The 22,744-nt window shown below is 41.9% G+C and overlaps 3 protein-coding genes across 6 annotated transcripts in view; 1 reads left to right on the top strand and 2 right to left on the bottom strand.

The window, feature by feature from the left end:
• The window catches only part of LOC134181013 (CWF19-like protein 1), an 8,813-nt gene extending 1,212 nt beyond the window's left edge, over window positions 1–7,601 (top strand). Inside the window, exons 3-16 of one of the 3 annotated variants that reach the window (XM_062648205.1) lie at window positions 289–376; window positions 1,015–1,119; window positions 1,330–1,433; window positions 1,496–1,627; window positions 2,054–2,172; window positions 2,228–2,315; window positions 2,372–2,594; window positions 4,475–4,504; window positions 4,571–4,647; window positions 4,712–4,804; window positions 5,600–5,619; window positions 5,701–5,797; window positions 5,867–5,980; window positions 7,108–7,601. In XM_062648205.1, the coding sequence (XP_062504189.1) occupies window positions 289–376; window positions 1,015–1,119; window positions 1,330–1,433; window positions 1,496–1,627; window positions 2,054–2,172; window positions 2,228–2,315; window positions 2,372–2,594; window positions 4,475–4,504; window positions 4,571–4,647; window positions 4,712–4,804; window positions 5,600–5,619; window positions 5,701–5,797; window positions 5,867–5,980; window positions 7,108–7,350 (1,533 nt within the window). In that variant the 3' untranslated portion in view covers window positions 7,351–7,601. The remainder of the gene's footprint in view (window positions 1–288; window positions 377–1,014; window positions 1,120–1,329; window positions 1,434–1,495; window positions 1,628–2,053; window positions 2,173–2,227; window positions 2,316–2,371; window positions 2,595–4,474; window positions 4,505–4,570; window positions 4,648–4,711; window positions 4,805–5,599; window positions 5,620–5,700; window positions 5,798–5,866; window positions 5,981–7,107) is intronic. The other 2 variants (XM_062648206.1, XM_062648207.1) reach the window with 2 other exon arrangements.
• Window positions 7,602–8,748: 1,147 nt separating this feature from the next.
• Window positions 8,749–12,914, bottom strand: LOC134181397 (mucin-2-like). Its single transcript, XM_062648670.1, has 3 exons — window positions 12,256–12,914; window positions 9,124–11,889; window positions 8,749–9,068 (listed from the first exon to the last, which is right to left on the bottom strand). The coding sequence occupies exons 1-3, from the start codon at window positions 12,366–12,368 to the stop codon at window positions 8,942–8,944; spliced, it is 3,006 nt and encodes a 1,001-aa protein (XP_062504654.1). The 5' UTR covers window positions 12,369–12,914; the 3' UTR covers window positions 8,749–8,941.
• Window positions 12,915–13,463: 549 nt separating this feature from the next.
• LOC134181215 (calmodulin-A-like) lies at window positions 13,464–22,728 on the bottom strand. 2 transcript variants are annotated; one of them, XM_062648449.1, is made up of 5 exons: window positions 22,708–22,728; window positions 22,598–22,652; window positions 15,639–15,785; window positions 14,023–14,208; window positions 13,464–13,801 (listed from the first exon to the last, which is right to left on the bottom strand). In XM_062648449.1, exons 1-5 carry the CDS (start codon window positions 22,708–22,710, stop codon window positions 13,701–13,703), a joined length of 492 nt encoding a protein of 163 aa, XP_062504433.1. In that variant the 5' UTR covers window positions 22,711–22,728; the 3' UTR covers window positions 13,464–13,700. The 2 variants fall into 2 exon arrangements, with proteins under 2 accessions (XP_062504433.1, XP_062504432.1); XM_062648448.1 differs by having other exon boundaries at window positions 13,480–13,801; window positions 14,017–14,208.
• Window positions 22,729–22,744: the final 16 nt, after the last annotated feature.

A 22,744-nucleotide genomic window follows, 5' to 3' on the forward strand; every position in this document is an offset into this window, starting at 1 on the left:
TGTCTGTTTTTTTGTCTGTCTGTCTGTCCATCTGTCTGTTTGTCCATCTGTCTGTTTTTTGTCTGTCTGTTTGTCCACCTGTCTGTTTGTCCATCTGTCTGTTTTTGTCTGTCTGTTTGTCCATCTGTGTGTTTGTCCATCTGTCTGTTTTTTGTCTGTGTCTGTCCATCTGTCTGTTTGTCCTTATGTCTGTTTGTCTGTCTTTCTGTCTATCTATGTGTTTGTCTGTTTAACTAATTAAATGTTGTATGTTACATCTTTACGGAAATTTGTGTCAACATTTTGCAGAAGTTGCTGTGCGTTGGTTCATTCTTTGGAGACGGTAATGAGAGTGTGAAGACATACTGGAAGCAATTGAAGGATGGTGAGAAGGAAGGTAATAGAGAAGTTACCTAGCTACATAGGACGGCCTAATGCATGTTAAAGGCGTGGTCAAACACTGGTTTAAGTTTGCAGCTCTGTGTTGTATTACAGAAAGTTTGTCATCATTAATATTAATGCTATTTCTTTGAAAGACTAAAGACATGCCAATTCTTCGGTGTGCATGCAGTATTTGCTTCAATCCAATGCATGGTATCCATTTGCAGGCGAACAATAATTGAACACAGAAAATTGATTACAACAATAATACAGCAGGAAACGAAGAGAGTCTAGGTATACAGAGTCACATACTGACACAAAGATCTCAAAGAAATAAATTATTAAATTAATTATCTATAGTCTTTGCTGGAACTGTATGGCAATCGGTGTCTGCATGCATGGCAAAAGTACTAATATTCAATATTGGGTACAGACATGGCATGCAGTAGCTATTGGTTGCCTGCACAGGCTCTATAGAAGTAGTCAGGCATTTGTTATAGCTGTTTTACAAGCTAGCCAACAGGTGACCTGCCTGAACTTAAGTTTTACCAAAAAAATTAATATTAATGGCAATGACTTTTTATCTAATTTACTGCAGCAGTTGTCATTGCTCAGCTATAAATTATGTTTGTTTTAATTTTGTGCTGACTACAGTTCCTCTGCCAACGTATATCCTTGGTCCGGTAACAGCCAATCAAGTTGAGTTTTATGATAGTAATGAAGATGGAGGGGAATTGTGTCCAAACCTCACATATCTTGGTAGAGCTGATTAGTCACAATTGGTTCACACACACATGCATAAACGTGCGTGCGTGCACACAACACACACACACACACACACACACACACACACACACACACACACACGGACACACACACACACACACACACACACACACACACACACAGACACACACACAGACACAGACACAGACACAGACACATCATATTGCACTCTGTCTAATGCAGGACGACGTGGAGTCTTTACTCTGACTAATGGGCTGCAGATCGCTTATTTGAGTGGTGTTTGTCGTAATAGCACAGACAGTAAAACAGATGATGGAGATCGAAAGGTTATTAGTTAGAAATTATTTGATAATCTTTTTGTAATGCTACACTGTATTCGTTTTGTTAGATTTCGTGTCACTATTCGGCAAGTGATGTTGATTACTTATTGTCTCTTGCCACTGGAAAAGACTACAACGGTGTTGATATCTTTCTCTCTTCTGAATGGCCGCGTAACATCTGGCACTACACAACACAACCGGTTAGTGCAGTGTGTGTGTGTGTGTGTGTGTGTGTGTGTGTGTGTGTGTGTGTGTGTGTGTGTGTATGTGTGTGCGTGCGCACGTGTGTGTATTTGTGTGTGTGTTTGTGTGTGTGTGTGTGTGCATGTGTGTGTGCATGTGTGTGTGTGTGCATGTGTGCGTGTGTAGCCTCGTCCCCAGACTCACGTGAGCCTGGTAGTGTCCGGTTCCCGTATAACACTTTCCGCCTTCCGGGAGCCTGAGAGTGTCATACAGGAACTGGACAGTGCCAGGCTCACGTGAATCTGTGGACGAGGTTGTGTGTGTGTGTGTGTGTGTGTGTGTGTGTGTGTGTGTGTGTGTGTGTGTGTGTGTGTGTGTGTGTGTGTGTGTGTCTTGTTTGTTTGTTTCTCTGTTGTGCATACCCTGTGACTCTGTATGTATAGACGGGGGTTGACATTGAGACCCTCGGCTCAGACACTGTCGCTAGCATCGCACGAGCTCTCAAGCCACGATATCACTTTAGTGCATTAGCAAAGATCTTCTATGAGAGAGCACCTTACAGGTCAAGTTCAAACACACCACCTATTGCATCCTTCTAATACACTTCATTGACACAGAAATCACAAGATTCTTCGGGAATCTCAGACACACGTATCTCGTTTCTTGGGACTAGCAAACGTGAGCAACTCTGATAAGAAACAAAAGGTACCATTGACTGTATTCACAGACGTTCTTTCATATCATTTTGTATGTGTCTGCAGTACTTGTATGCATTCAATATAACACCACTAAATAAAATGGACAGAGAGAGTCTGATAGTGCAACCAGCCAACACCACTGAGTGTCCACTTAAGTCTGTTCAAAGTGACAATCGTTCTCAAGGAGCAACAGGAAGTCATGGTGAAGAACCGGCACAACAGTTTTTCTTTAACCCCAAGGATGTTGAAAGAGGACAGAAACGACCATTTGAAAACAGAGGCAGAGGTACAGAAAGCTAATTTTGTGTTCAAATTTCTTAGTCCTGCCACATTAAGAGCAACTAGATTCTTTCTGAGGAAAGAGAATTGGGACTGATGAGTGCACACATTGTAGTGGAGGGGGGGGGGGGGTGATTTCGCGAGTGAGTAGATGTCATGAGTGAGTTGAGTACAGTACAACCTCGATTATCCGGACTTAGAATATCCGGACTTTTGATTATCTGGACAAATTCTGTGTCCCCCGACTTTTCTCATTTTCGGATAAAGGCACTATAATACATTTCACTTCATACTAATACGCTGTAGGTACATGCCTTTTACGAATGAGCAAATACATAACAGAGAACATAATAATCTAAAAAATAGGCAGCTGTTGATGACTCTTCTAGTGACATGAATGTACAGTAAATGAGGAAACAGAGCATCGTCTTGCACAGTGGATGAGTAGTTGATATTTATCAACTTTTTATTATCCGGACACTCGATTATCCGAGCTTCTAAACTGTCTCCGGAGAAGTCCGAATAATCGAGGTTGTTACTGTTGATTTAGATTAATTGGCTGACACTACATTTGATTTCAGTTATATTATAAATTAATTAATTAGCACATTTCAGATATATTTTATATTAGTGTTGATAAATCCTCATGCACTTTGCACCATGTGACAACCAAGCACAAGTACATGTAACTGCAATAGAAACCATTTTAGTATTTACTGTAGAGTAATCATGCTCCTTTCAGTATAGAAGCCCATTTGAGTATGTTCCTTGTACCGTACTCACTTGATTATTACCCCCACCCCACCGCACCCCCAGTGGTTGGTCAGAGTCAATCAAGCATGGGGTGGAGTCTTACTAAATAATTGACACCCTAAAGTTGTTAATTGGCGGAAGTGATTGATTTATTAACTTAAACAACATGTTGCTACACTAGTAGAGCTTTAAACCACCCCACAACCTAAAGTATAGAAACCTAATTTTGTTATGGTATTTGAGTCATTAAGCCTTTAACATGTTGTCGACAGGCATGCACAAGTTTAGGGATATTAGCATTTCTACAGGCGCAAATCTAGCAAACAGTCACTATGGAAAGTGCCAATTGGCACTATATGAACGACCAAGAGGTGTGAAAATCTTGGAGCCTTGGGCAAAGTAGGGGGTGGGAGATTACTTGAACCCTTGGGTAATAGCTAAATGAGTACGGTGAATCACTTGATTTCTAATGGTCTCCCATTACTAAAGGTAGTCTTCAATTGTATCTAATATTACATTTTTGTCACTTTTCAGTTTTCAATAGAAATTGTTTTTTATTTCTATTGAAATATAAAGTAGAAATCTCTTTACAACCTTATTATCCTAGAGTATGTGATGGCATCTCTTGTCAAAACCTCACTTAGTGATGAGGTCATTATTTAGTGACAATTAACATTAGGCTGCACCCAAAATAGTCTGATTGGAGTAACATGCAGCGGAAAAGGACGGGCAAGGCAGGCGGGCAGAGTTTTTTTTATTTTTCTGTAATCATCATCTAACTCAGCGTCTTGTTTGGAGAAGGTGCCTGTGGCCGGACGATTTTGAATCGGTGCTACACGGGTCTGGGATGGGAGGCCGAGGCTAGTTCACCACTGAGTACATTGTCCACTCGATCACCGAATCCAACCTCCTGCAGCATCTCACGAAGACTACAGCCGCAAGACACACGAAGAATTAAAAAACCTCAGCGGCCCTCCAAACACAGGCAGGCGGGTTGCCCCAATCAGACAATTTTCTTGGGAGGGGGGATTACTGTGACATTATCATTTAGTGTCATTTCTCAATCATACATATGGGCTTTCTACACATGCAATAATATCTATCAAAATGATATCATATGTATTGTTGCCTTAGGTTCTCACCCTAAGCATCACAAGCCACCTGGTTTGTTTCATCATTTTGCTCCTCTGCTTTGTACTCTCATTCTCTACTTGTTGTGTCACTTGTCAGGCCCTCATGCCCCCTGCTGGTTTTGTCTAGGAAGCCCTCAGGTGGAGAAGCATCTCGTTGTTAGTGTAGGAGACTCGGTATGAGCAATGTGTGAGATCCGTTGTGCGGTTGTTGGTTGTATGTCTGTTTATTAATGGTTAGTGCTATATGGCATTGCCGAAAGGAGGTCTTGTTCCTGAGCACATTCTGATACTTCCTATTGGACACTTTCCTTCGACGTTGGAATTACCCGAGGTATGACATTTGTTGTAACGTGATTGCAGAGTTAGTAGATGGATGGATATAAATTCTATTAAATGATGGAGATATGTGGCATTATGAGGCAATTACTTCAGTGTAGTTGCATGACAGTACTGAACAGCTTGACATGAGCAAGTGTTTGTGGATGCTTGTAAATCAACATGTTAGCAGGCAGGAGAGACAGATGAAAGGAGGGGAGAAGGAAGGACATTGGGCAGATAGAAATGGATATGATATAGACAGCAGTCATGCAGCAAATCAACACGCAAACATCAGCTGTCTAAATGTGTAAAAACAGAAAAAACGAAGAACAGATTTGATAGTGACAGTGGATTGAAAGACAGACAAATAGACAGACAAACAGAAACAGGCAGACAGACAGACAGACAGATACGCTGTAGTAGTGATCATGTTTGAAATTATTACTGTGACAGACAGACAGACAGACAGACAGACAGACAGATGGTTGGATTGAGAGACAGAGAGACAGACAGAGAGATCGATGGAAAGACAGACAGAAATACAGATGTAGGTGAAATGCCAGGCAGACAGATAGACAGACAGACAGACAAGAGAGATGGAAGGATAGACAGACAGACAGATAGATGGAATGACAGACAGATAGATGTATGCACAAACAAGCAAGCTACAAATAATCACATGTAAATAAACATACACTTGCGCAGGCAGACAGACGGATCATTACTGGAATAGCAGTGACATGAGACACATACACCAACTCTGACAACTGACAAAGTGACAACATTTACCTAAAAATTGTCTCTTTAGGATGTTGCTGCAGAAACGGAAACATATCCACAACTCACAGCTACAAAATTATATTTTCATTTTTCTGACTTTGATCCAATATATTGGCTTTGACTGAAAGTAACGTTTAAGAAATGTCTTCGTCAATACTTTCACAGTAAAAAGAAATCGTGTGTTATCTTTGAACGCAACTTTCGCTCTCCTCATTTACAGCTGCAGGTACTGTACTGCGTGTGCCTATTGTTTGTAGTTAGCCTGAATGTTTGGTGTTGACCGGGTTTGTTCTAGGTTGTACCAGTGAGTGGAGCTGTGTCGGATGATATCAGAGAGGAGTTCAAGGAAAGTGCTGTGAACGTTGGCATCACGTTTGTAGAATTGGAAAGAGACGAGCCTTTGTCACACGTGAGTTTCACGCGTCGTTTGAGTGTAGTTTTATTCTTGTTTCTGTGTACGTGATTTTACTGATTTTGGGAGGTGTGTGTGTGTGTGTGTGTGTGTGTGTGTGTGTGTGTGTGTGCATGTGTGTGTGTGTGTGTGTGTGCGTGTGTGTGTGTGTGTGTGTGTGTGTGTGTGCGCACGGTTGTCCCCAGCATACAAAAGGCACGGCGGAGCGCCATGCCTTGGCTTCCACTTGGTACAGGCCCGCCATGCTTTGCTGTATGAGTAGGCAGTGATTAGCTATGAAGACAATGGACTTGTATTTGTATTTTGAAAAGTGGGAAGTTGTTTCAGGCTAACAAGTAGTTCCTGGGATGCTTGGTTTGAAGATAGGACCAATTAGGACAAAGGCTGCCATATGGTATGAACTTAATTGTAATACAAGTACTCAAAGCTCAACAGTGGTTGTCTTGCACTCTGCCCACTATTTAGGTCAGTATCTGATGGTAACAAACGAAGTCTGTAGATATCTGGCCTTCCTATCCTATATAAAGGGAGGCTCTCAACTTCTTGAAGTCTGGAAATTTTCTCACTCGCATTAATATAGCTATCATGTGGTTAAGCACAGTGAACTAAGACAGAGAGAAACTTTTTCAAAAACATAAACCGCTTTGTTCCTTTGTGCCTGAGCATTCTGTGACAACAGTTTGTGGCATGTGAGCGTAAGCAAACCTGCATCAAAGCTTTTGTGGGTTGATCATAAAAATTGGAATGGGCGGGGCCAAAATTTAAGGTAGGCGTGGTTATTTCCGCCGTCCCTTTCAGAAATCCTGGGAACACCCCTGGTGTGTGTGTGTAATGTGTGTTACCTGGATACTAAAGCTTTCTTGTGTGCAATGTATCTGTCAGGATTCTGAGAGTGTCATGTTGTGTTGTGTGTGTGTTTTGTGTGTTGGTCTGTCTGTCTGTCTGTCTGTCTGCCTGTCTGTCCGTCTGCTTGTCTGTCTGTCTATTTGTTAGTAACTATCTGTGTGTCCACGTGTGTCTGTCTATTGTTCATGTATACACAAATGTGCATGTGATCATTTGACATTTAACTAGTTACACTGTAACTAATTAGCCTGTCAGTGAATTCTCCCCTTATGTCACAGATCGTCGCTCCCAAAACTCCCTACTTCATGATCGAGTTTGATTCCGGCCCTCACCTTGTCCATCCAATCAAAGGATATTTCCCACTCCAATTCGGTCGCCAAGTTCTTGCCTCCCCCAATCTACTCAACGTCCCTGGTCGAATCGACTGGAAATCATGCCAAGCAAGCAAAGAATCAGAGACAGAGATGGCAACTTCGTTTAGAAGGATGTTCCAACCGTATGACTTCACCAGGGAACTCTAGTGCCTTAGAGACACATTTTGTATCTGAACAATTGTAAGCGACAAGCAGTGAACACTCGTGATATCGATGTTGATGTTATGGACAGTTTTGGTCGAAAACTTGAAACTATGACATCGTACAGAAAGGGTTATGATGTGCATTGTAGTTAGCCTTGTCCCCAGACTCTCTCGCGCTAGTCTTATCCGGTGCCCGTATGACAGTGTTGTAGGGTTGTATGGCTCTATTTTATGAGAATTTACTTTACTCACTGTGTTCACCCGTGTCTATAATGAGTAGGTGTGGCAATTGGCTCGTTATAATGCTGTTTATCATACGTGCGATTGGTGTAGAGTAATGTCAACATTGAGACACACGGAGATGTGGATCAAACTAAGATGTACACTAAACACTGCCAGTTGGTGTAGAAACAACTTATCACCACATGTGATATGGATAACAATGTAGATACCATAGGCATCAACAATGCTGCTATCATGTCGTACTGTTCTGTACAACCTCTCAGGGATGGGCATGCAACTGGTGCTATGGTGCACCAGAGACTAGTGGTCTTGGGCACCAAGGCTTGAAGCCACTCAAGCAAATGGATGCATGTATGTATTCTCATGATGATACATACATACCTACATGCAGTAACATACATGCATACTTACATACAGTTAACATGAGAATGTATGTATATATTTATAAACGTATATGTATATATATATATATATATATATATATATATATATATATATATATATGTATATATGTATGCATATACCTATAAATGTAGATATGTATGTATAAATGTATGGATGTTTGTACGTATGTGTGTATGTTACTATGGTAGCCTCAAACCAGGTATGTCTATGTGGGTGTGTTATTTCCGTTGGGCACCAGGATGCATTCCAGGTGCCAATGCATCCTGTTGCCACATCAAGGCATCAGCGTTATTCGAACTTGGCCACCTCAAGTCGTCTGTTTATTCCTTTACTAGTACATCACGTATATCAACTAAACGTCAGTCCTACCCTGCCACTGAAAGGTGTAAATGTCATAAACCCTTTTACGCTATCATATTATGTGAAATTGCAATCATATTATTTGTCAATTCAAAGGCCAAGTCTAGTGTAATAGTCAAAAGAATGAGTAGCAGTGAGCAGTGACGTCGCTGGATCTCCAAAATTGGGTAAGCCAGCTAGCTGTTGGGGTTTAATTAACATTTATGAGACTTTGTCTAGAAGGCCACACCTACCAATATAAGGGGCCCATGGCCTCCCCAGGCCTCTATCCAAGGACGCCACTGTAAAGAGAGATTGTGTTTAGCGCAAACGACTGCAGAGAAGTGCAGCAACTCAAGCACGTGAGCCTCTCTATTGATCGGGAATGTACTCACTGTACAATCCATACACTATATACAATCCAACGTATAATATATCACTCTGTCACGGAGTACATGCGTATAGAAATTTCAGTTTGAAGCGACTAATAAATTCTAAAGATTCGTCTCTGTCCTCATACAAAACTCATCAAATAAATCCTCTAGCGTTGCGTCTGCTATACTACAAATTCCACAGTCGATTGCTCGATCCTTCCATCAGTGGTAGACCTAGCGATTATTATTTTTTATTGTGATGTTATTAAGCGGTATATCTTCGAATGTGCCATCCGTTTTGATCTCTTTGCTATCCATCCCGTTCAATATACTCACCCCGTTCATTTCCAAATTATCCAGCCTAAGCAGAATTTTTTTAGAATTATACAAAATTTGGTGAAAGAATTGCGATTTACTTCGTTGCTTTTCGTCGGGATTCTGAAGTTGATCCGTTGACCAGACGAGAGTTGACGGGCTCCGGTTCTCTCCATCCTAGAACGGTCTGTTCGAGTTTAGAACTGCTGCTTGATGCTCTTCGAAATCTGTGCGTATTCCGTCGTAGAAGAACGACGAGTAGGATGAGAACAACGAGCAGGAGCGCCAGCCCACCAGCAGCGCCCGCTGCAATTGCAAAGACGGGAATTCCAGATGAGGGAGATGAGGTGTTGTGTGTTGGTGGAGTGACTCTTGTGGGAGAGGACGGAGACGGTAGCAGGGAAGGAACGGATGAGGTTGGAAGTTCAGTTAACAACCGTGTTTTTGATTTAAGGTTTGAGGAAACGCTGAAACTGGGCCGAGCACCAGCTGATAAACTAGAACTCGTCAGCAAACTTAACTCTGTTGATGTTTGTTCGACTTGGGGGGAAGATGCTCTTGGCGTTTGAGACGTCGACAATGTAGTGATGCCCGCAACCAGTTTGGACGGTAAGTGCAGTTTGCTAGTGGATGTGGCAAAATAGGCATTTGAAGTGGTAGGCATGTAGCTAGACTGTACGGTCACTCCAGACATGGTGCTCGGAGACTGTGTTGCCATCGAGTGTTCTGTTGATTTCTGACTCGAATACAACATCCTAGAGGTATGCGGACTGGCAAAGGATGGCAAGCTGTTGAAAGATGGCAGAAAGGTCGCTCCAGACGTGCTGCTTGTAGACTGTGTGACCTTCGAGTTTTCTGATTTCTGACTTGAATACAATGTCCTAGAGGTCTGCAGACTGGCAAACGACGACAGGCTGTTGAAAGATGGCTGAACGGTCACTCCAGACGTGGTGCTTGAAGACTGTGTTGCCATCGAGTTTTCTGTAGATTTCTGACTCGAATACAACGTGCTAGAGTTCTGTGGACTGGCAAAGGATGACAAGCTGTTGAGATATGGCAAAACGGTCACTCCAGGCGTGGTACTTGGAGACTGTGCTACCATTGAGCTTCCTGTTAATTTCTGACTCGAATACGACATTCTAGAGGTCTGCAAGACGTTGAGAGACGACTGAACGGTCACTCCAGACGTGGTGCTTGGATAATGTGTTGCCATCGAGCTTCCTGTTGATTTCTGACTCGAATACAACGTTCTAGAGGTCTGCGGACTGGCAAACGACGTCAAGCTGTTAAGAGAAAGCAGAACGGAAACTGTTGATACCTCCCATTTGGATGGCAGCATTGCAGTCTGTGATACCATAGCTTCTGTTTTTTCGGAAACAGATGTCACTAAGCTGGAGACTTCTCTTGAAGATTGGTACCGCCTTGATTCGGTTCCCTCTGTAGTCACAGTTGATGAGTGTGAGCTCATCGAGAAGATATCTCTTTCTATTGCAGGTAGAATGCTTGGAGATAGAGATAGTACCGACACCTGCGTGTTATTGTGTGTTGTGTCCACAGTTCCTGCTGTCCATGTTTGTGTGTTGGTGGATCTCGCCACTGCAGTTAGTGATGGTAACAAGACAGACGAGTAGAACGCGCCTGCGTTTACAATACCCGTTGATAGATCGACTGTTGGAATGATCACTTCATACTCTGAGCTAATAGACACTACACGACTTTTCATTTTATGACCGGAAGTCAACTTATTGTCCAACGTTTGCAAAGTTGAATCAACGGGTTCCCTACAGAGACCGCCTTTCAGACATGAATATTGAAACGAGGGAAACACGGAGGCGACTTGAGTTGAAACTCCAAAAGTGTGAGTTAAGTGTGAAAGCCATAGAGTGTCCCTGGAGGTAATCGCTCCTGATGAAACAACAGCTAACGGAGTTTCTATTTGTGCTGATAAGGATGCAGATGTAAGTGCTTTGATTGACACAGAAATATTGGGTAACAATGAAGTGATTACGCCACTCCAAGAAATACTGCTGCTCAGAGTGTCAATAGACTCTGACGTCTCATGTGCAAACATTGTTAGTGAGGAATCGCTATAAAAAGCAAAGGAACTCGAAGGAAGTAAAGATGTTGTTGACATACGAGCCTCAAATAGGCTTGCCTCTCCAGATCCAACGCTAAGTACACTTTGTACAGCATGTGGTACCATACCCATCGACCACGTCTTACTCATTGTTTTCTCTCCCTCGACTCCAGACAACAAAGCCCGCTTTGTCTCCGACAGCATTGCAGCAGACTCGCCAGACGTAGAACGCAGAGTATACCCAGAGATGGAAAGAGTCGCGGAACTTAGTGCACCCGACACAACAGCGCTCTGCACAATAACAGAAGCCGTTGACATCATCGTCTCCTCTCTTTGTGCATTCGATGATGCAGCCTCGCCCGGTACCTCACTTCTCGCTAAATCACCATTCGTCTTCGAATAGAACGCACCAGACGACATTAGAGTCCGAAATGAAGACGCACGTGGCAGCAAAGCGACGGAAGAAGGAATCCGGGTTACACTCGGCGAAATGACTGCACTGAAGCCGGTCGGTGATACAACCGAAGACATCGCAGCAACCGTCCGCTGCACGTTCGCGTCTAATCCGATTGTTAGTGCAGTCTCCACATCAGAGACAGTAGCTAGATGCGACCGTTTTAGCACCTTGGTAGTTGGTGCTAAGACACCAGCAGGAAGCCTCGTCGTAGTGGGTTCGCGACCTGCTAATTGAGTTGTATCGCTCGTCTGTGTCCGACCGGATACAGAGACGGTCGAGTCGCTCAAACTCTCGTCCGAAGTTGTCCGCACGGTCGAGCTGCGAATAGAGTCACTACAATTGACACAAAAAAATCAGCATGCATGGGTGTGAATACAAAGTAAAACATCGTGTGCGTTGTCCGTTTCCGGGTTGTAGAATGAAGAAAGTGAGGGAAACGCGGCGACGTGTCGACTTGCAATGTCGGCGGTGTATATATAGCTAAATCAAACGCCGTCGTTTTCTTGACGGTTGCAGAGCCGCGGTCGTTGGCAAGTTAGCAACTTGGCCAGACAGCACATTTACCTGTCAATGCAATTCCAGCCAGAATTACATAACAGAATATATCTTTCTAGTCATACGGACAAGTCTCGACACCTGCATGTCATGTCCAGATTGATACACGATATTTATGCATCTTTAGCGACAACACACTCATACCTAGTCAACGCAACACGCATACTTGTGTATCCTTCACAAGACACCGTTGCTATGCGAGTCAGAGCGAGGCAAACGGCCAAGTACGCGACGGCATCTTGAAGCCTCTTTCTCATATCCCAGCCCGACCAGTCAAGCGAGTGTTGGAAATTTCTCTTCGCACGCCGCCTGTTGTCTTCTCTACCGTTCGACGTACGTGGAAACACTGGCAGGCGCACCAGAGGAGGCGTCGCAATTAAATTCCCGTCACTTCCTGGGGTGAGTTGGCGCTTATGTACAGAAAGAAGTCCAAGGTGATGTCAATAACTCGCGGAGCTCTTCTAGGGCATCCGCGAGTCGACGCGTCAGTTTTAATTTAGTAAATCAAGCCTCAGCGAACTGGTACAAGGCAGTCACGGTCGTATGGCATGGGTCATTGTGTGCGAAGCCACTGCAAGTAACCGCAAGTCACGAGTACCGGTGTTCTTCCTGGTGTGTTGTAAACACACCCACGTGGCCAGTACACTAGGATTAAATTGTACTTAGCTGTAGTCGAGAGTTCTACTCAAGTAACATGTCTACTGACCACTAATCGCATTTGCCTTCTTTGCGTTTGTCCGTCTCTCATTATCTAGAGCTATGTATCTGTCCGTCTTCAAAGCAGTATGTTTATGTTTGAAATGGAATAGAAAGACGACCAGCGAACGCATAAGTGTCTATACGTAATTAGTTTACCAAGCACGTGCTAATAGATGAATCAATTAAGCGGGTGCGTTGAAAACGTGAACGTAAATCTGCTCAAATAGAAAATTGTGTTTGACATTACATCATTGCCTGCTGCCTGCTCGTTCTGTCGCACAATACACACTAATACACGTCATGGTACACAGTCAGCTCACACCAGAGTGTTTTCTCGCGCTAACCAGCCTAGTAGATGAGCTGCAGTGGCAACAATCTGGACTTCCGAGGCTACATCCCGCAGAGTCGTGCCTAATTTGATAGCTACAACGTTTTCCTTACTTGGCGTTATTTCGCTCTAGACCAATTACGTAACTGATAAAATAAGCGTTTACGAGAAACGGCTTGATACTATTACCATATCAGACGTCACTCACGTGGCAGGGAGAGGCGCGTGACACCTACAAATAGCTGACCTGTTACCTGAAGCATCAGACCCATGTACTACAGACATACTGTACCAATGCACTTCCTATTCCGTAAGTGCCCCATTACATCTAGGACAATGGTTTTCCTATAACACATGGTCACCACCTATGGATTCAAACAAGCAATTTGTTTCAATAGCTAAGATAACTTACTGCACCCATCTATCTGCTTGGCTCAATTGATATCTATGATTACAATATATGTTCTACAATAACAATAGAATTGATTCCTCTAGATTTCATTTCAATTCAATTTAAAGTTGCACGACTGCTGTCCTATACAATACCAGTCGTCAGCAATGCTTATTGTTTATTAGATGCCATCTCATTGATAGCACGAACGAACTCCTGGTAGTTAATCAGACCATCACCATCGACAAACTGGTCCTGAATTCGACTCTCAACTATAGAAGAGATGGCAACTATGAGTCTAGGCTCAAGTGTCCGGCGTACTATGAATCGAGAAGACTCGACAACATGACACACACACACACACACACACACACACACACACACACACACACACAAACACACACACACACACACACACACACACACACACACACACACACACAAGAATGACAACACAGACTGTAATACTCTTTATTTGCATACTGACTCTCGCCTTCGTCCAGATCGTCTGGCAGCCCGACGAGCAAGTGCTTTATTTCCGCTGCACTGATGTAGCCATTGCCTTCACGATCGAACACTTTGAAAGCATCGATGATCTCCGACTGCTGAGGAGCGCCACTCTCCAACATATCACCAACTAGCATGTCAAACGTTCGGTACTGAATCGGATTGTCGTCGCCTACGAAAGCAGACCAATTCAGTGCACAAAAGCATCACATTTCTTACTCCACAGAATGACGGCTAGTCCAATAGGCTACGGGTTTCGTTGTAGGTCTCTTTAACAGTATCGCAAAAGACCAGACTATATAAGCAAAATGCACTTAGCAAGAACACTGTACGTCCACACATACTACAAATATGTTGCCCTAGCCATACACTAGAATCCTTTTGTGAGGAGGGCACCAATTTTTGGCCTCCGACTCCATGTCATACAAACTTCTCTACGTCATTATAGTAACAGTCACAACCCTACCAAGCAATTTCTATTTGTTGTGTGATTGGACGTTAATCAGACTGCTGATGCCTTATATTTTTGTCAGAAATCACCACCAGCCTAACAACAACATAGCAACACAACCACAAACTGTTTAATGACCAGTCAGTAAACTTGGTCAGTAAACGTCTTCCACATCTGCCCATTCCACACGCTCAGAAAGCCTCTTAAGCCCCACTTACACGACAATTATGTGGGCTGAGTTGGGCCCAAGGCCCATGGGCATGCCTCACCTTCAAATGCTGAGTCTCCCCCCCCCCCCCCCCCGGCTTAGCTATAGATCCACCCATTATTGCATAGCGAGCGCATGCAGTTAATCTTGGCAGAAGATCGTGAACTCATCTCACGTGGTTTTTGCACGCTCTCATCTCCCCGTATCCCAATGAGTGCCGTCACCTCTTCGTCAATCCATAGTACATGTACGCTTACGCGTCTCACCATTGTTTACAGACCACATGATTGACTCGCACTTCAAACCATGCGCATCTATAGCTGAGATGCTGATGGTGAATATGGATGTGTGAATTCAAAAGAGGGCTGGGCCCAGGTCAAGTCCGAGACACAATTTAGCAGGTCTTGTGTAAACACGACTTTACTAGAAGGCTGAGAATGTTTATTGTCAGCATCATATTTCACTTTTTTGCTAGTTGTCAACATCGTGTGGAGTTCAGAGAAGAGAAAGTAACCAACTGGACTACTGTCTTATAACCCGTGAAAACACAAACACAATGATTGATAACCATGAAATTACCTCGTGTCTAGCCTAAATACTTAAGGTAATTTATCTTGATGACTACAGTACCAACCATAACTTAAGTAATAGTTGTCACCTATTCCCATGAATTTCTTTGCATTTTGCCAGCAATCGAATGCTCTCGTCTCCCTGAAATCAACACCACCAAACATGCCAGCAAAAGCCAGTGGCACGTGAAGCACAGGTAACACACGACCGGCCTTGCATGTTCTAGTGCCAACCGGCAACTACCCAGATGAGTTAAGTGAACATACCAAAATGTAACTTGTGCCCCCTAGCAGTGATCTTAACAGTACATACTGACATGACTCTCTCTAACTACAACAATCTATCCACAGCATTTCTGGTATCATAGTGTTACCTCCGCTCTCTTCTTTCAGTTTCTTCTCCAGATTGTCTCTGTCGCTTTGTTTTATTCCGACGCACTGAAGAGCCATCTGTAAATCTCCCGGCATTAGAAGGTTTTTGTCTTTGTCTTTTGAAAACAATTCAAAGACGTCCTTCACCTCTAAATTGATACAAGAAAAACGTTTCTAAAGTGTGCACAAGAGAAGAAATGATGCAGGCAAGCATGCAGACATCCAGGCAAAGAAACAGATAAACAAACGTGGTTGTTCGTCATTAAAAATCACTAATTAATTAACTATTCCCTAAATACATCTGCTTCCACCAATCTAATAAAAATGCAACCAGACAAGTAAGAGAGAAAACAGACAAACAATGATAGACAAACAGACCGATGGATGGGCAAACACAGAAACAGAGAACAGACAAACACACAAACAGATACATACACGACAGAGACAGACAGCACATGCAAAGATACACAAACAGACTGACACATGCAAAGATACACAGACACACAAACAAATACAAACATAAGACTGAGATGCAGACATGGACATACATATATACATACAAACATACATACATACATACATGTTTATTATTATTGAGAGTCATTACAACTTCTAGAACAATAACAATCTAAATCATTTACACGAAAACGTCTAGCTAAAGAAGGCTACAAACAGTCATGTATTTGTAAACTCTGGTCTATAATTCTAGCAAAAAGGCTTCCAGAATGTTTCAAAAGGTGCATCAGACCTTCTTACAAACCAACTGGTTTTAATGACGTTGTAGATGCCACTGAAAGCTGCCCATTATTGCAAGGGGTTTCCTTTTCACCCAGTATGTTGTTATCAGAATAGTGAAAAATGGTCTTAGATTTCCAGTTGCCTGCATCACATACATACATACATACATACATTTTTCTGTTTTATTTCGGAGTTGCTACAACTCCTAATAAGATGTAAAAATGATACAAAATTCATGCAATATATAGGCCCATAGGAAGCATTTCAAAAGTGGTCCGGCCTAACGTTCGCTAAAAGGATGTGGTCCAAAGATAATGCACCAAAAGAGCAGATTGACGTCCAGCATACAATATTACCTAATGTACTGCACAAAGGGTTCTTGAAACTCTCGTTTACCAACAATTGTAATACGCGTATACGTGCATGGCTATGCAATATGACCTGCTTAAGCTAGTATACCACGTCAAGATGCTCTAGTTTACTTACATTTTAACTATAAATATATTAGTTATTTAATCACCTATAGTTTCAACAGAAAGTTTTGGCCATTTAATCAGAACAGACCAACAGGACCGGTTTCTACAGCCCTGAAATGGATCACTGGTGAAGGTTTACTCTAGAGAAAGTGGTCTGGCCATGCCGGACCGGCTCCTACAGCCCTGCAATACTATGACAAATTAAGCCAAGACCGAAAGTAGTGTACTACTGATTTCCAGCGTGCTCGCGACAACCAGTGCCAGAGGATTCCTAAAATCATGGAAATCCTGCAGTACCCTCCGCCTGCAAATACATTTTTTTCTGTTTTATTTAAAACTAGATACATGACCGGTCCTTCGTACGGGCAGAGTACTGTACTGTTATGACTAAAGACTCAGTTTGAGCGTGTGTAGACACGTCAGGTGCAATTGTTTTAGTAGAAATCGACACACTCCCTGTGTGGATTCAGTTCAAATGACTGGTGCGGGCGTCTGTTTGAATAAACTGGAATGTGCTAATTAGTTAATATCCCATTAAAGACAAATGAAAACTTAACCGAGTGTCCCATTCCGAAAAATTTGCAATGACCTTCCAGTTCAGAGATATATATCTGAGCAACAGAAACTTGAAAGTCACGTGCAGTTTCTTACTCAGCCATAGGATACATGCAGTAGCTTGACATGCAAGCATGCATGATTTAGCACACTGTTTGCTCTTTGTTTTCGATGTTTTCACACTCCCAGTGTAGCGCTCGGTGCAGGAAATGTGTAGGTTGGATTCAGTGCAAATGCAGTCACACGTCTCTTCAGTGAGTCTTCTCGGAGACATTTCAACAGTCCCATTGGATGTAATTATCACTTCGAAGACGTTGCTGCAGTTGCAGGAAACAGGCATATCGAAGGTTGCAGGTATTCGGCGAGCATACTCGGAAAAGTCAAAGGTAGGCATATTTCTAGATACCCAGATATTTAATACAAAAATATCTTGTCATTTTTGACGTCTCAGGTAATAAACGACACGCTCCATGTATACCGTCCGAGGTCAGCTTAATTTTGGTGGAGGTCCGATGAGCCGTTGCAGAGTAATTTGCTTGCGAGTGGAGGCGGACCCTCCTGGAATATCTTAAAATATACTCAGCACATTTCCATGCTATACACACTAACCATTACTAAAGTGGACCTGTACGTCTTTGGTCTGGACGTAGTTTGATGTTATCCGATGCACGCAAGTAGAGGCGGGTCGAGTCCTCTTGGGATATTATAGAATATACTCAGCACGTTTCCAACCTACCTATGCACTGAACAATATTTCTTTTCAGAACTCCTTATCTTTTTGCTCTAGATGTAGTTTGATGTTTAAAATAAACAAATCACTACAGCTTGCTCAGATAACGCAGTCTGACGGGACTGCTGGATAGTTATAGCATTGTGATGTAACAACGGCATGTGAACAAACAATGGTTAGTGAAAGTGAGCACACTCTTAGTTATGAGAAAACAAAGCTACGCTAGGAGATTGAGTTCAAGTAACGGAACTTCATTCAAATTGAGTCTACCAGGGGCATTCAGTTTCCTTCTTGAACAATGAACTGCATTATATCGTTCTACAATGCACCCCCAAAAGGGGACCCGACTGAAAAAGCTGGAAGACGATGCCACCCTGCCCATGTTCTTACCCATGCCGAGTTACGCCTGTACCCCAAATTTTAGCCTCGTGGGTGATCCGGTCTAGCCGGCTATCAAACTTACACACACACACACACACACACACACACACACACACACACACACACACACCGGCAATTTTATATAGTAGTATAGATGATCCATAAATACATGTAGCAGTGTGCGAAATAACGGCCGGACATCAGACATTTACCGACCAAACCAAGCATTTGTCCGGCCACTCGTCATTTCGCTGGACAGTTCGCGCACGAAACAAACGCAAACAGCCACGCGTCGTCAGGTACACTGTACAGTACAGTACTGCAAGCTGTACGTGTATTTTGTCAAATCCCGGATGTACCGGCCCACGTACACAAGCTGGGACTCTGAGGGTTGCGTGCGCAACAAAAATGTAGCGGACAGCCATGGGCCGTAGAGATACGTGTACAGTACACAGTGAACGTGGCAGGATAGGAAACTCAGAGATATTTGCGTGTAATGTTTTCTGTAGGGGCTGTAAGAACCTGAAGATAAGTAGGTTGATAGCATAGCACAAAGTCACTGAACTACATACCATGGTAGACCACAGCTAGACTGCCACTAGTGTAGCGTAGTGCATGTTCTTGGAACAATTGCAGTTTCCACATCTAGAGGCATGGCGAATATGCGGACAAAGATCACGTTTCGTAAACTCACTAGGTAGCTTGACGCTTGACAAACTCACTAGTTAGCTTGACTCACTAGGACAACTGAAGAACTGAATGGCATGCAGAATTTTAATAAAGCAGATGGATTTGTAGCCAGGACGTAGTCTAGCTGTCAGAGGAATGAAAGTCTGTAAATGGTTAGTCAGACTTTATTGTAGTAATTTGTCAGGTGGGTTGTACTAATTGCATGCATATGACTCTTTTATCAAAGGCATGCAACATCAAAGTGTCATCTAGAGCCATGAAACCTGGCACTTGGTCAGGCATCCTTGAGCTAGCTGCGGTGGCAAGTGTCTTTTGTCAACATCTTCGTGAAGAGTATCCCAAGAGATTTGGTTTGGCAACACAAATTCATGGACACGTGTACCAACCTTGAACCCATGATAATTGTCATGAATTGATTCATTACAGTAACTAGATCTGATTGGGGAAACATATGCCTCCACCCAAACCACTTTGTTTCTTGTGCTTGCATATCTAGTGTGGTGGACTCAGATGTTGGAAAAAAGATGCGGTGGGATCAGTGTGTGTACATGTTCGCTTGCACGTGTCATTGCTCCACTCCTCGAGGAGGTATTGCAAGGTCTTTAGTCCCAAGCAGGTGTCCATTGGACCCGGCAAGAAAAAAAAAATATATATATATAGGGGTGTTCCCAGGATTTTGGAAGGGACAGCGAAAATAACCACGCCCACCTTAAATTTTGGTCCCACCCATTCCGATTTTTATGGTCAGACCACAAAAGCTTTGATGCAGGTTTGCTTACATTGAGATGACACAAACTGTTGTCACAGAATGCTCAGGCACAAAAGGAACAAAGTGGTTTATGTTTTTAGAAAAGTTTCTCTCTGTCTTAGTTCACTGTGGTTGACCACATGATAGCTATATTAATGCGAGTGGGAAAATTTCCAGACTTCAAGAAGTTGAGAACCTCCCTTTATATAGGATAGGAAGGCCAGATATCTACAGACTTCCTTTGTTACCATCAGATACTGACCTAAATAGTGGACAGAGTGCAAGACAACCACTGTTGAGCTTTGAGTACTTGTATTACAATTAAGTTCATACCATATGGCAGCCTTTGTCCTAATTGATCTTATCTTCAAACCAGCATCCCAGGAACTACTTGTTAGCCTGAAACAACTTCCCACTTTTCAAAATACAAATGCAAGTCCATTATCTTCATAGCTAATCACTGCCTACACATACAGCAAAGAATGGCGGACCTGTACCAAGTGGAAGCCAAGGCATGGCGCTCTGCTGTGCCTTTTGTATGCTGGGGACAACCCTAATATATATATATATATATATATATATATATATATATATATATATATATATATATATATATATATATATTAGTCTGTTAAATTTATGTGTATATATGTGATTAATTGTAAGTGATAAGTAGTATTTGTCAGGATTGGAATGTCCGACCAGACATTTCTAATGTCTGGCAAATTTTTAATTGAAAGGACATGATGTCCGGTGGTCAGTCAAAGACTATTTTGCACACTGCATACATACATACTACATGCATACATACATACATACATACATACATACACATAAATACATACTAAATGTATACATACATACATACATACATACATACATACACATAGATACATACTACATGTATACATACATACATACATACATACTACATACATACTACACACACACATACATACATACATACTACATACATACATACATACTACATACATACATACATACTACATACATACATACATACATACATACTACATACATACATACATACATACTACATACATACATACATACTACATACATACATACATACATACATACTACATACATACATACATACATACATACATACATACTACATACATACATACATACTACATACATACCTACATACAACATACATACATACTACATACATACATACATACATACATACTACATACATACATACATACATACATACTACATACATACATACACACACATACATACATACTACATACATACATACATACATACATACATACTACATACATACATACATACTACATATATATATATATATATATATATATATATATATATATATATATATACATACATACATACATACATACATACTACATACATACATACATACAACATACATACATTCATACATACATACTACATACATACATACATACATACATACATACATACTACATACATACATACAACATACATACATACATACATACATACATACTACATACATACATACATACATACATACTACATACATACATACAACATACATACATACATACATACATACATACTACATACATACATACATACATACATACAACATACATACATTCATACATACATACTACATACATACATACATACATACTACATACATACATACATACATGTGAGAGACCCTTTATTATGGTTACAAACCTAAGGGGAGCAACTACAGCTATGCCTAAGCTGCACTCTTACAGCTGCGCACAATAACAGCTAGTAGCTAAGTACATGATGGTATGTCCACTGATTTCAGTGATGACTCTTTAATGTTTCTTGTGTCGCATGTGAGACATGAGTCCTGCTTTTGAGCGACACACTAAGTCACATGTCAGACAACGAAAAGAAGGACTGACATGTGATGATTGTAGTTGTTGCAGATGTTGTTGCTGTTGAACTTGTTGAAGGTGGAGTCGCTGCTGGTCTTTGCGACACTGTCTCTTAGCTCTAGCAGCTTTCAGACGACTTTCCTCAAAACTTTGAATGCATTTATGACAACGGTTCCTCCACAGTGCCCTATCCTATATAGCTAAGTACATACATACATACATACATACATACATACAACATACATACATACATACATACATACATACTACATACATACATACATACATACTACATACATACATACATACAACATACATACATACATACATACATACATACAACATACATACATACATACATACATACATACTACATACATACATACATACATACATACATACTACATACATACAAATCGAATTATAGCAGAAATACCAGAACACAATAGAAACAAGAAAATGGCACAGAATAAAAAACAAAATATATTTTGAAAATAAAAAACAAAAAACGACAGACGAACAACTTCGTCTCCGACTACAGACTACAGACTGTATTCGAACTCACAATGCAGTTAGTAAACTTCCAGAATAAAACTATGCATCAACCAACAACTGCGGTTTGTAGATCGACCCACAGACAAACAAGAATAGTACAAGAAAGCGACCAAACAAACAATCCAAACACACCGACATTCCGATATTTCTAGACAAAAGTGTGATTTCGTGCTAACTCAAAACAAACCTCCTGAACGTTCAGCCCTTGCATCACCTCGTTGTTGTATAAGCGAGCCCTGCGCCTGTAAGACAGATTCGAACCAGAACGCGTACGAAACTGCTCGACAACCTACTTACCATTTCGCCGTTTGATATCAACTCACGCTTCTCGCAT

Source organism: Corticium candelabrum, chromosome 6 (genome assembly GCF_963422355.1).
Source record: "Corticium candelabrum chromosome 6, ooCorCand1.1, whole genome shotgun sequence".
Lineage (NCBI taxonomy): Eukaryota > Metazoa > Porifera > Homoscleromorpha > Homosclerophorida > Plakinidae > Corticium > Corticium candelabrum.